Source organism: Hipposideros armiger, unplaced genomic scaffold, assembly GCF_001890085.2.
Source record: "Hipposideros armiger isolate ML-2016 unplaced genomic scaffold, ASM189008v1 scaffold_235, whole genome shotgun sequence".
NCBI lineage: Eukaryota > Metazoa > Chordata > Mammalia > Chiroptera > Hipposideridae > Hipposideros > Hipposideros armiger.
Window position 1 is genome coordinate 2,112,462 of NW_017731585.1, and position 14,270 is coordinate 2,126,731.

Here is a 14,270-nt window from a genome sequence, read left to right on the forward strand (position 1 = left end):
TCTCTCTCTCTCTCTCTCTCACACACACACACACACACACGCATGCACGCACACACACATGCACACTCCTGGGCAGGGGGAGGTGGGTATATGTGAAAGCCCAGGACAATGGAGAGATTCATAAGTCAGGGGATGGCACCAAGAGGGGCACCCGGAGCACCCTTCAGGCCAACCCAGCACCTCCCATTTACACCTGGGAACACTGAGGTCTGAAGACGGCATTTAATGTGCTGAAGGTCTTGGCTAGGTTACTTCTGCTGATGCCTTAGTGTCTCCACTCTCTGATTTCCTTTTAAACCATTACAGAACTAAGCATAATGATTTGGGGGTAGTCCAGGACCCTCATGTCATCTCCTAACTTGATATTTTTTCTCTTCTCATCAGAATCTACCTTTTAGCAGTTTCATGTGATGTTTTCCTCAAAGTGATCACCAACAGTCAGAACAACAGACTTCAAACATACTGCCTCACTAAAGAACATGGTCAAGGGTGGGAAGGGTCCCAAGGGCAAGAAGATCACCCTCAGTGTAGCCAAGAATTGTATCAAAGTCACATTCGATGGCAGAAGACGCCTTGATTTGAGCAAGATGGGAATTACCACCTTCCCCAAGTGTATTCTCAGACTCAATGATGTAGATGAGCTCGACCTTAGCCGGAATATGATCAGGAAGATCCCTGATTCTATCTCCAGGTTTCAGAACCTGCGGTGGCTGGACCTGCACAGCAACTACATCGACAAGCTCCCCGAGTCCATCGGCCAGATGACCACTCTGCTTTACCTCAATGTCAGCAACAACAGGCTGACCACCAGCGGGCTGCCTGTGGAGCTCAACCAGCTCAAGAACATCCGCACTGTGAACTTAGGCTTGAACCACCTGGAGAGTGTGCCCACCACGCTCGGTGCTCTGAAGGAGCTGCATGAGGTGGGGCTCCATGACAACCTGCTCAACACCATCCCCAACAGCATCTCCAAACTCCCCAAGCTGAAAAAGCTCAACACAAAGCGAAACCCCTTTCCCAAGGGAGAGGGGCCAGATGTGTTTGTGGATTCCATCAAGAGGCTGGAGAACTTATACCTAGTGGAGGCAAAGGATCTGTGTGCATCTTGCCTGAAAAAATGCCAACAGGCCCGCGACAAGCTGAACAGGATCAAGACTGTGCCCATGATGACACCAAGAAAGCCCATCTTTTCCAGCTTCGTCTCACCCAACTCAATGGCCAAGGAGTCCCAGGAAGATTGGAGGTGACCTGGGACCCTGATTCTGAGGTGGAGAGGGCAAAGGGAGGGAGGGAAGGTGGCGATGGGCTGCATCCACAGACACCTGAGAGACTATCCCATTGCTGCAATAGTTTTTCCAGCCAAGCTCATAAAATACCTTTCCCTACCTTCTTGGCTTGTGGCTTTATTGACTGAAGGTCTTTTAGTTCTTTGCCATTCCACACACTTCTCTCTTCTCTGCATGCACATACTCACACATACAGGCATAGTGAGTCAGGAAAATACCACCCAGCTCACTTCTGTTCCAGCTTACAGCCCATGGCCCAGGCACTAACATTGTCAGCACACCCTTAGTCTCACTTTCATGCATTTCAGGACGAACTTCCAGCTCCTAAACATGGAACTTGTTCTGTGGAAATGCTTTGGGTCAGAGCTTCAAAGGTCCGGAATCTCAGAGCATGGGTTGGTAGGAGGGCAAAAGAACATTCAGTCTTGAAAAGGGGACAAAACTGGGCCACAGAGATAGGCAGATATTACTGAGTATTGGCAGTAACATCTTGGGCTCATAGCAGTGCTATATACTTTTTTTATCTGTGCTTCCACATTGCTCTAGGATCTCTCTTTAGACTCAACCTGCAAGCCCTTGACTGGCTGTGAATGAATGAGTTTGCACTCCCATCATATTTTATCCAGTGCCTTTCCAAACTCTTGTGGGAGTAATGAAGGGATGGGTGCAGGTGTGAGTCGGTACAGTCAAATGAATAAATACAGTTAATGAATAAATACCCTCCGAGTCGCTGTGCTAGGTGTGGGGACTGTGTCCAATGGGGGAAAGCTTGGCTTGCCCTGGTCAGCCTGTAGGGAAGACCCATTGGAGGAAGACTGGGCAGAACGTCATTGTCTGCAGGCATTAGGAGATCAGGGCCATGTGGTGTGCAGGGCTGACCTGTCAGAGAGACAGTCAAAGACTCTGCAGTTGGCCAGATCCAGGTTCCTGGCAGCTCTCCTTGCTTGCCGTCTCCCTGGCGTCTTACTTAGCTTTGGTTCCCTCATCTGTAAACTGGGAATAATACAGCCCCCCAACTCCAAGGGTCATTGTGTACCTAAAGCAGAAGATAGCACACAGAGTAAGTGCTCAATGGAAGTCAGTTCTCTCTTAGAACTGGCACTTGGTGCATCTCAAAGCTGAAACATGACTTTGGACAGTGACCCTCTTCATACTAGATCTTCTGGCAGAAATAATAGTGGCAGAGGCAGTCCTCACTATAGCAGAGAACCTTCTCTGTACCACTCACTCACATCTTCATACTGCCTAAAAGGAAAGCATTAAGGGAGATATCTTTAGGAAAGCTTAAATTTTTTTTTTAAGTCAAGATTTTTCTGTGTTGGAAAGTTTTGTAGTAGTCAATGGAAGAAAAACAGAGAAATCCATGAGTTCAGCGGGACCAACTTATTTCCTTTCCACATTATAAGACTGACCTGCTGCCTCCTGCGCTAGAGACCGCTCCTTTTCACATTATAAACCATAGTGGACAGCGTTCTTCATTGCTTCACTCCTCACTGCTTATTTCCCTTTGTGATTTTTAGCTGTGACAAATTATCGTATCTCTAAGATATAGATTAAAAATTCCCTTTTCAGTTTTCCCTTTATTAAATGTTTCCCATTAGAAAAGTAACAAAACCACACCATCGTTTTAAATGTAACAGCATAAAGTACCCACAATTCTACAGTGTAAGCCAGCTATAATATTGACAGATTTCCTCACCAGTTATTTTTCTGTGTATATTTTTATACATAGTTAAAATTATAGCATTCACATCATCTTTCCGTTGCTTCAAAACCCACGTTGTTACATTGTCTTAATAACTATAATTTAACACATCTGCAAGGTAGTTAAACATGGATATGCACAACTATAAGCTACTGTTGGGCATTTGTTTCCATTTTTTCACTAACAGAAACAGTTTTGTGATGAAAGCTTGTATGATTAAGATTTTCTAAATATGCTGCATTATTTCCTTGGTATAGCTGCATTATTGCAAATATTGGGTTAAAGGGTGTGTTTTTTAAAAATAATTTTTGATACATGTTATCAGATAGTTTATATAAATTTTATACACATTTACATATCTACTAGTAATATATTAGAGAAACTGTTTCACAGCACCCTTGCCAGCACTGAGTATTATCCTTTACATTTTTCCCTTCATTTAATGTTCAAAATGCTCCAAAGATGAATGGAGCAGCTATGTCTATGAAGTGCATGATGAAATGTCATGCCCGGAGCCACCATTAGTATATTTGGCCTTGAACATGTCCTTAAGGCAGCCTTTTTGCTATTTAAATTACTTCATTCTGACCCAACAAGTACAGAATCCATGCAGGGACACAGGCTCCAGAGAGTGGTGGCTAGTTGTTTGGATACTGCCCATTTCCATTTCTCCCCCTTGAAACAGTTCCTTTAGAATTAGTGTTCCCTTCCTAATCACTCAAAGAGATCAGCAAAGAACAGGAATTAAGAAAAGAGATCTCCCTGCACCCCTAGAAAGAACTGGACCATGTATTTACCCCTCTACCCTCTTCAGTCCCATCACAGCCCAGTTCCCCCCACTGACTTGTCCTCAAAACCCTCCTCCAGATGCCTCTCCTGGATCTGCTGCCAACTGAGTGGTTGGCATGCTCATCATTTACTTGCCAGCCTTGATCGAAGTGCTTTATTATGCTCTCATTCTTCTAGTCATGTCTTAGGAAGGGGTTTTAAGTGCATTGAACTTTACCAGGACTGAGAATTAATGGGCAGGCAGCTTTGATTTGACACAGGATACATTTATGTTAGACACCTTGTTAGCCAGGAAACCCGGAGGTAGGATGAAGCAGAGACTGGAGATAGAAGTCAGTTAGGAGACATCATCTACATTTTATTCCTTTTTCTGTCCCGGGAAGGGTATGATGTTGATGCTCCTTCATACTCTAAAGCACCACAGTCATCCTTACTTCCTGGAAGTTGTATTAAACCTAAAAACACTTGATAGGAAAACCTCAGGGTTTCTCTTTCCTCAAATAGAATGAAAACCCTATTCTACTAACCCAGTCACCACCCTCTCTGAGAGCCTGGTATAACCTAGGTGACCACTGTGTGACCTCTGCCCCTGCTGTGTTTGGCCTCTGTGACTTGGAGTAATTGCCTCAGCTTCTTGTGTTTCCATCCCCAGGATACGCTCAACATCTCCCTAGAGTAGCTTATGGCAAAAACTTGAAGACTAATGAGCTAACAAGAATAAACAAGTCTGAAGAAGAAAGTCCTCAGTTAGAAGAAAGAGTGGCAAGCATAACATTCTGGAAGCCAGGCTCTCCAGTGCTGACCAAGCGACCGACTTGCTTCTTAAATTCACTTTGTCTCTCTTTGCTTTAGATCTTTTATGTGTGAAAATAATTTTGGAAAATATTTGGTGTGTTTTTTTAACGTATATAGAAAAATACTTAGGAAAATAATAGATGTAAATTACAATGAAAGATTTAAAAGAGGACTTTAAGACATAAAAGTCTTATGGTCACTCAAACTGGTAAAATCTCCACATAAGATGCAATCATTGGGGGACATTAAATGAAGGCTGCATGGGGACTCTATGTATTATTTTTTGCAAATTCCTGTGAATCTGTAATTATATTAAAATTTAAAAAAAATTAGAACACTCTTACAACCTAGATGCAGCAATAAACAGATCCTTGTCCATGTGTGAAGTGCTAGTTTATGAATAATTGTGGCAAGCTTAAATAAGTTATGTATATATAATGTAAGCCTGTGATAAGTTGTGTATATATAATACAATACCTCAAGCAACTAAAATTTATACAAAAAATTCATACAGAGAAATGTACTTAAAAGTACTATAGATAAATCAAATTAGAATTTTAACAAATCTTTCAGTAATTCACAAGTAGGAAGGAAAATGAAAATAGAGGAATGAACAACAAGGACAGATAGGAAAAAACAAAATGCCAGACTGCTGTCCTAACATTTTAATAATTATATTACCCTGTTTCCCCAAAAATAAGACCTAGACAGAAAATAAGCCTTAGCATGATTTTAGGTGCCAAAATATGGCACCTTGGCATACTGAATATTTTAAGCTGAAGGAGTTTGTGGAAAAGGTACCCTTCTCCCTGAAACAGGTCATAAAACCCTCATGTGAGGGGTGCATGCCCTCCAGATCCTGGAGGAATCATGTTAGGGCTTATTCTCTGGCTAGGTCTTATTTTCAGGGAAACATGGTAAATGTGAATAGTCTTTATTTGTAGACTATTTGTAGATTGTGGCTCCAAACTAGAAACAACCAAATTTTCCTGAACAGGCAAATGATTACGCAAACTGTAATATATTCATTGCATGGAATACTGCTCAGCAGTAAAATGGAACATACTATTGAAACATGCAACAACCAGGATGGATCTCAATGACATTATTCTGAATAAAAAGGCCAATCTCCAAAAGCCACATACTCTATGATTTAGAGAACATTCTCTAAATGACAAAATGACAGAAATGACAAATAAATCAGTGGTTGCCAGGCTTTAAGGCAAATGAGGGTGGTAGAGGGTGGACATGACCCCAAAGTGGAAGCACCAGAGATATCTGTGCGGTGATAAAAATAATCATGTGTATTGCTGTTGGTGGTGGTTACACAAACCTACACACGTGATACAATGACAGAAAACTACACATACTGTACCAGTGTCAGTCTCCCAGTTTTTAAATTGTACTATAGTCACATAAGATGCAATCACTGGGGGATATTAAAGGAAGGCTGCATGGGAAATCTATGTATTATTTTTGCAAGTTCCTGTGAATATGCATTTATTTTAAAATAAAAATAAAAAAATTAGAAACAATCTTACAACCGAGATGCAGCAATTAACAGACCCTTGTCCATGTGGCAAGGGCTAATTTATGAGTAATCATGGCAAGCTTTAAGCTCCTCAACCGTCACGAAGAGTGAAGGCATTTCAGGAGAAATAGCAACTTTACCTCAGTTCACCAGACTAATCTAAATTATCCATTGTGGATGGCCTCTTAGAAGATTCCTGACCAAGTTTCTAAAATAAAAGAAAATGCCTGCCTCCTCTGTTCATATCCCAGGTTTTCTGTAGGTGGCTGGGCACACATAGCAAGTGGGTGGGGGGATCTTGAACCAGCAAATTTCTCCCTTCACGGTTCTGGGGTTTTGCTCCTCTGTCCCTATCCAATGGCAGCAATGTGACTGAGTGGAGCTGAAAGGACAAAGGGCCAAGCTTGGTGCTGAGTGGGGCTTAATTTAGGCTTCTGCCTAGAAATGGCCACAGCTAAGGATAAAGCTCAGAGAATACAGGAGCAACAATGGCAGAGTAACACAGGTAGGCCCCAAAACCAAGGTCTGAGCACAACCCTGGAGGAGCTCACTGTAGGTCACAGGCCCCCCGACCTGTAGTCGCTCGAGCCAGGCATGTGAAAGCTCCTGCATCCTGGGGCATCAGTCATCCCACCAGGTCATTTAGTTCACCTCTGGTGCCATGCTTCTGCTGCGGACCCTGGGTCTGAGTTGTATAGTCTCTACAAGGCCGCCGCCCCCCCCCCTTGCACCAGGGCTGGGATTTAAAGGTGATGAGGAGTGGAAGCCCCTCAGCCATTTCTGCATTCAGAGCTGTGGGGACTGATACATGACCACTGAGTGATATTACACATATAATACATTTATAAGAGGGTGATCTGCAGAGGAAAATGGGGTTCAGTGAAGTGACTTGTGCTCTACGTTGATGCAAGGAGAAAGGAGTTTCAGGGAGAGAAAATGGACACACAGCTCATGAATGCTGTGGTGCCTGGGGAGCTCTGCCGGGAGCAGAGCCTGGCCATCTGCTTTTGCCGACACCTCAGTATGCAACCCTTCTTTTGATAACAGAACCTTAATTCTCTTGGGGAACCTCCCTCCCCTCAATGTGGTCTATGTTATTGGGTGAGACTGACCCCACTCTCAGAGGTGGATGGGCACATGACCCCAACTTGGCCTATGAAAGCACTTGATTTGTTCTGGGCTCTAATCAAACTTGGGCAAATGAAAATCACTTTGGGGATTTTTGCTAAAATTACTGGGACAGGGCATTCCTTGTGTTGTGGAATTCCTATGTGATTGGTTATCAGCCTGGAGATATTGGGGGTGTGGATACCCTTATGCTGAGAGAGCCTGCTGAGAACCAAGCCAACCCATGGGAAATCTTCATATGAGATGGAGAGCCAGTGTTCTGAGGACTCACTGAGCCCACAGGTTCAGCATGCCTGGAGCCAGACCTTTTTTGGCCTTCAGGTATGCGAGGTGATGAATCTTCTTTTTAGCTTCAGTGAGTTTGAAATGGCTTCCTACCACTTGCACTGAAATGTTGCAGAGAAATCCAAGTGTGGAGATTAAGGCTTATATGAAACATAAACAATATGAGATCACCAGGGCTAATATTAAACTTATATGCACAATTATAGTTGTACCATTGTTACAACTATTAAAATATACCCATTCCAGTTAGTAAACAGCTACTCCACTTCTGGTGGCCCCCTGCTGCCCAGGCCCCCTAAGACCATCACCAGGTATGTCCTGGACTTCTCCACAATCTGCCAACTAAAGGGTTACTGCCTGGCACAACAGGGAGCTTCTGCTGACAGTCACTCTTTTGAAGGTCATCAGTGAGCCCCATGTTGCAAACAATGTTCAATGGTCATTGTTCAGTTCTTATCTTACTTGGCTTACCAACAACACGACCATCAACACAGTTGACCCCTCATTCCTTGAAACACTACCTGTCCCGGAGGACACCTTCTACACGGGCAGTGCCTCCTGCCTTTCTGGATGCAACTTCTCAGTCTCTTCTGCTGGCTCCTCCCCAGGATCTTAACTCCTAAAGGTTGGTATGCCCCAGGGCACAATCCTAAAACCTGCTGTTCATGTTCCTTTATTCTCGTGGTGATCTTATCCAGTTTCATGCTTTAAATACGATTCCAAATTTACCTCTCACCTGGACCTCTCCATGAGCTCCGGATTCATATAACCAATGGCTGACATGATATCACCTGGATGTCTGGCAGGCACCTCCAAGTTACCATGTCGAAAACGAAGCTCCTGACATCACCACACCCCCAAAGCAGTTTTTCCTGTGCTCTTCTCCATTTCATTTTCCAATTGCTGAAACCTAAATGCTTGTCTTATCCTTAAGTCCTTTCTCTCACACACACATATTCCACACTTGATTTGTCAACAAATCCCATCAGATGTACCTTCAAAATATGTCCCTAACCTGAGCAGATCACAGGGTCTTTTCAGCCACCCCCTGGTTCCAAGCCGTCTTCTCTCACCTGGGTCATTGCAAAGCCTCCTAACCAGCCTCACAGCTCTGCCTTTGTCCCACTGCAGTCAGTTCTCTACACAGCAGCCAGGTAAGTCTTTTAAAATATGTTAGTCACACCATTCCTCCAATACACCCCATTATTCAGAGGAAACCCCAATGTCATTATGTTAGCCCCCAAGGCTTGTATGGACTAGCTCCATTATCTCCTCCCACTGACTCCCTGCCCACAACCACTCTGGCCCCAGCCCAGACCACCACACTACCCCTGGGTCATTTGCTCTGCTCTTCCCTTGGCCTGAAACGCTCTTTCCCAGTTACCTATACAACTTGTTTCCTCACTTTGGTCAAATCTTAATTCAAGAGTCTTGGTGAGGGCTTCCCTTACCACCCGTCTAAGATCAATCCCCACCTCTATTTACTTCACTTTTTGTACTTATTATCTAATATGCTTTGTATGTCACTCATTTAAATTGTTTCCTATTTTCCTCATGAAAATTTAAACTCATAAAGATAGGAAAGATTTTGGTATTTTGCTTGTTGCTCTGTCAAGCAGCAAACACAACATATAAACTACTGATAATAATTTTGAATGACTTGGTGGTCCCCATTACATAATCAATACAAATATTTTGAATTCCACTCCTGGTGACATCCTTCATGCTGTGAATGGAAAAGGGGCCACATGTTAAACCTGACAAGCTCAGGAGACTGAAAATAACCACAGAGCTTGGTGTGAACATAAAAATTCCTAACAAAGGTGGGCCATGGCTGGAAGTCACATCCTTGGCCTGTAGCTTCCTTGACAAAGGTCAATCTTTACCTTAAGGCTGTCTGTCTTCTTTTTGCATCTAAGATAACATGCCCTTGCAATATCAGAGTAATCTCTTTCTCCAGACCCCCCTGGGGGGTTGGGGGGGGGTTACAACCCTCCACACCAGAGCAGGAATCTACAAAGTCCCTCATTGTTATCTTGTTCCCCAAATACTATCTCTATGTGCTGTAAAATGCTATTAATTATGCTGTACCCACCAATGTAAAAGAAGTGTTTCTCTCCATTTTACTTTTTATCCAGTCCCAGAGATTTCCCTGCTTTGCTTTCTCCCACCCCCTTAATCTAAAACCAATGGATATCATATAACCTTTCTCCTTTGATTCTAATGTATAACACAAGTTGCAAAATGGCAATTTTCTAGAGCATTGTCTCAATCCATTGAGATTTTGCTTCCCAGGAATTCTTGTCAGTAATAAACTCTTATAAATTTTCTCGTAGGCTGGATATTTTTCATCAACTCTGCCCACCCTATACCCCCACACACTCCTGGAGAAAACCAGCAACTACCTTCTTCTACTCTCATTTCTAATAGAAACTAAAGCACCTACTGATCCTGAATTGGCCTTCTGGAGAACTGGGTACTTGTAAAGGGGAACCTTGGGAAGGGGCTGTGAGCATTTCATTCCCTGGGAAAGACACTCCATATCTTAAATTCATAAATTAAATCTGATTCTCCCATCACCATACATTAATTTAGCTTCTGAGCTTTCCAAAAGTCTTGTATAGGAAAGGCAGATGTGGGATTTTTCACAGCCCCACCTGAGGACCCAACGCCAATGCTGGGCCTCGGTTGAAACTTCCTTGGCAACCTGCCCCCACCCCACTACAGGTAGAGGACTGCTTCCTGCCATTTTGGTCTGAAAAGCCACAGAGCATGTGGAACTTCCAGTCTGTTTGTAGAGGTATAATTGGAAGAAGGAACTCCAGGAGCAGGATGAGGGAGCATGGGATGGGAGAGAGATCAATAAAGGGGAAGGCAAACTGGCATGTTCTTTGCATGACAACTTTACAGTAGGATCAAGCAAATGAAGACAATCAAAGTGAGGCAGCACCATGCCCAGAGAGCATGGCTGGACTCCTCCCCATACCGTTACCTTAGATTGAGGGGGTCCTCCGATACAGTTTTCCCCTTCAAGCTGGGTTGGAAAGAGCAGAAGCTAAACAAAAAAGGAAAGGATCATTCTATCAGCACAGGCAAGACTCTTCTACCACAAGGAACACGTTTGCAGAGCCAGCTAGGAGGCTGGGTCCATTCTTGCCCCTCCAGCCCCATCCTGCCCCCAGTTCTTAAACACCAGACCTCCGTGTATCTCTGAGGCACCCCTCAGCACCTCCTGGCATTGCACACTCTAGCCTTGATAACAACAATCATAACAATAAAACAATAGTTACAATAAAAACTACATGGTTTAGATACCTCCTCTGGGCCAGGACTGGACATTTCCATTGCCAGTTTCACAAACCACTGTTGTACTCTGGGAACAAATGCCATCTTAATTGTAGGCCCCTTGAGCAGGGGAGGGCACAGTTAGGCAACGTTCACTGCCTGAGCTCCAGATGTAGAAGGCTTCTAGATTAACCATGAAAAACTTTAATACCCAGAAATCATAAGGGAACATGAATAGGAGGTTCAGCATTGCTCGTCTACTTCTTTACTTTGGTCTAAAATGGGACCAGAAGACAATTTTAGGAGGTGATACAACAGCAGTCCTCAGAAGAACCTCAAAGGGGCACTCACAGTCAATGGAGGCATGCCCAGAGCGGGCACTAACAGCCTCTCTGCGGGAGTTGTTTTTATCCACTCTGGCCCTGCCCTTTGGACCTAGAGCTGGTCCTCATGCCAGTGACTGCTCAGGACCAACAGGAAGGCAAGGCTAGAACCTCTGAGCACAGAGTAGCCGGGGACATTCAGGTCAGGGATGTCAAATCTCACCTCAGAACTTCCAGCCCAAAGTGAAAGCGGGCATCACCACCCTTCTGCAGGTCCAAATTCTGTGTGGTCTGTTTATGGCTATCAACCTACCTTGTCTCCTGTCCCTTCTAGATTCTCTGCAAATCTCTATTTATTTATAACTTTAATTGCAATGAAAATAAATAACCATTGCTATTAATATTTTTAGCTTAACTTTTTTTAGATTGATTAATATTTGGAGAAAAAGAAGTTAAACTAAAACAGCAGGCTTCTCTCTGTAAGAAAAAAGATGTTCCATGCAGAAGTGAAAATCAGTGTTTGGGATTCTTTCCAATAAAATATAAAATTAGAACAACTAAAATGGGCAACTGGGCTCTAAAAGAAAGCTGAAGCCAAAAAAAATTACTTGGAAAATTAGAAAATCAAAGCCAGAAAATTCTGGAAGGCCCATTAAACAGCCAGTTTCTTAAATATGTTGTGTCTGCACAGTTTTTTCTTCCTTAAGTCATTACTGTCTTAAACTACTTCAGTCCATGGGATGGAGCCTGTTTCCCAGGATTTAGAAAACGTGCTTCTATAGCTTTCTTTATAGTTTGTTCCATAATTCAACAGCTCTGTGGGTCAGTAAGTTCTTCCTTATGTCTAACTTAAATCCTGCTCACTGTGGGTTGAGAACAAGTTTCCTGAGCACAGAGCTGCTCTCAGCTCATCATCAGTTTCCCTTAGAAGAGGGTTTTCAAACCCTTACCTTTTGAAGGCCTTACTCCGATCACTATTGTGGAAGACAAGAAACTTGGAATCTCCATTTCGGAAAAAGATCTCCAGGGCGATGTCCTATAAAGAGAAACACTTTTACTGCTCCTGAAGTTTCTTGGAACAGAAACACCCCCAGCAACAGAGCCACTGGCAGTAGGTCATTTGGGTCTCGTGTCAGGTGTAAAAGGATTTCAATCTAAAATGGGACCAGAGGATATAAAATGCAGAATCTCACTCATGTGCCTCTTCAGAAGAACAGGACTTAGGAACCAAGAGGCTCGTTTACTGTAAATGCCTGATTTACAGAAGATGGAGACTTACCTCCTGACCAATAAACATCAGCCATGAATCCCTCCCTACCCTCAAGCCAATGAACTCACTGCTTGGACTCTGGCTGGATTTCCCTCTCTGTGCTCCTTGCCCATGAAGACAGCTGCCCCAAACCTTCAAGGGACTCGCCTGTAGTTTGCTACAGCAAGCGTTTCCCAAATTGTAATTCCTCTGCTATTCCTGAATAAACTCAACTCCTGCTAATTCAAGCTTGCCTCAGTTTATCTCTTAAATTAGGTCAACACAGGCAACCCTTTCTGGTTAGTCTTTCTGACCTTCCACAGGAGGATACGAAGACCTTGGTGACAGTGATGAGCAGGGTCTCTGCAGAATGGGTAGGAGGGCAACAGACCTCAGAGTTCCTTTGGATGAAGCAGGAAGCAAGAGCCCCATTCCCAGGACAAGCAAGTTGCTGGGAAAGGGAGGAAAGTGACCTTTGAAACCTTCAGACACTTTCACTTCCAGGCCCAGGGTTTGGTTTCCTGAACCAAAGGGTCATCTAACCAGAAACACTAGGAGAGCTGCTTGGGTGGATGTCACTCCTCATCAGGACAGCACTGTATGCCAATCTACAGATATGTAGGCACAGGGTGCTTTGCTAAGCCCATTTTGCTGAGCCACGTGATGTGGCCATGCTGACACAACAGAGTTGTTTCAAGGGTATTTTCTTAATGCCTAAATGACGTCCACATGATTTCCTTTCTTTTTCCTTCCCCCTTGCCCTCCCCCTCTCCCTTCCTTCTAATCTACACTATATAAATAATAGGTTTGGAATAGGCCAGAGTGAGTCCACATCTGGGATGAGATGGGGTCAGGGAGACAATTCCCAGGACTGGAGGGAGGGGGCTAGGAGGGATGATGCCTGGGCATGGAGGGACAAATGTGGTGGGTCAGAGTCAGACTCAGAGATGAGGTGCTGCATCCAACAACAGAGTCAGGTCCTGCTTCTACCTGGCTGGAAGTGAGTTCTCAAAGTTCACTGGGCTCCTGAGCAGAGGGAAAGCATTTATAATGATAATACAAACCCCCTCTCCTCTACAGATGCACATGAGAGCCTTGGCTTTTTTTCTATAAATAGAAATATAAATAATGTGCCAGTAGATGATGACTATACAATCTAGTGAGGCTATGTCTTGCCCCAGCAACCTGAAGTACCCAGGCTCAGACTTTCTCCTGGGAGAACCCAGGGCTGGACAAATGGTGGCCTTGCTCACAGAGCTCTTACGCCCTACCTGGCTGTGCACACCATGCCCACTCAGACTTCTGGCTTCCACCACTCTCAGGCTAGCCAGCCATCTGGAAACAATCACCATTTACTGGGGGGAAAGAAGCTCATTTACTGATACCTATTTGCTACTATATAAAAGCTGTAAGGTAGATATACAGTGATTTAAAAATTATTGTTAATACATGCCAAAACATGTGCTAAATGCTATATATGTAATGACAGAAAAGACAAGGTACGGTCCCCTGTTTACTGGAGGGAGATGTGCCCAGTTGTGCCAAGGTGGCAGAGCCGTGTTTGAGACTAGGCCCATGCTAGCTGCACTGCCTGGAACCTTCAGGGCAGCACCTTTCACCTCGTCCCCTTCTAACTCATCTCCTTGTAAAGAAGCGCAGTGAAGTCAGGCAAAATGAGAAGCAACCCTTTGTAGGCAAAAACAGAGGAGTGGAGGGTGGAGAGAGGGAGAGAGCTGGTCAGAGGCCAGAAGTTCATAGGTTGTGACTAGCTGATAGTAGAGCTCTGCCTCTGAAAGGAATCAGCTCTATTTACCACCTGGGTGAGCCTTTGAAGGCCCTGGATGAGGCTATGGCACCCTAGTTGGAGGGGACAATCAGGAGATCTCTAAACCAC

The 14,270-nt window shown here is 44.1% G+C and overlaps 2 protein-coding genes across 5 annotated transcripts in view; one reads left to right on the forward strand and one right to left on the reverse strand.

The window, feature by feature from the left end:
* LRRC18 (leucine rich repeat containing 18) overlaps positions 1-4,981 on the forward strand; it is a 22,300-nt gene extending 17,319 nt beyond the window's left edge. For both annotated transcript variants that reach the window (XM_019655084.1, XM_019655085.1), the window contains exons 2-3: positions 385-1,243; positions 4,433-4,981. In XM_019655084.1, coding sequence (XP_019510629.1) covers positions 480-1,243; positions 4,433-4,454 — 786 coding nt within the window. In that variant the 5' untranslated portion in view covers positions 385-479 and the 3' untranslated portion in view covers positions 4,455-4,981. The remainder of the gene's footprint in view (positions 1-384; positions 1,244-4,432) is intronic.
* The window catches only part of WDFY4 (WDFY family member 4), a 323,059-nt gene that overhangs the window by 65,795 nt on the left and 242,994 nt on the right, over positions 1-14,270 (reverse strand). For all 3 annotated transcript variants that reach the window (XM_019655081.1, XM_019655082.1, XM_019655080.1), the window contains exons 46-47: positions 12,078-12,163; positions 10,512-10,574 (exon numbers count right to left, since the gene is read on the reverse strand). In XM_019655081.1, the coding sequence (XP_019510626.1) occupies positions 10,512-10,574; positions 12,078-12,163 (149 nt within the window). The remainder of the gene's footprint in view (positions 1-10,511; positions 10,575-12,077; positions 12,164-14,270) is intronic.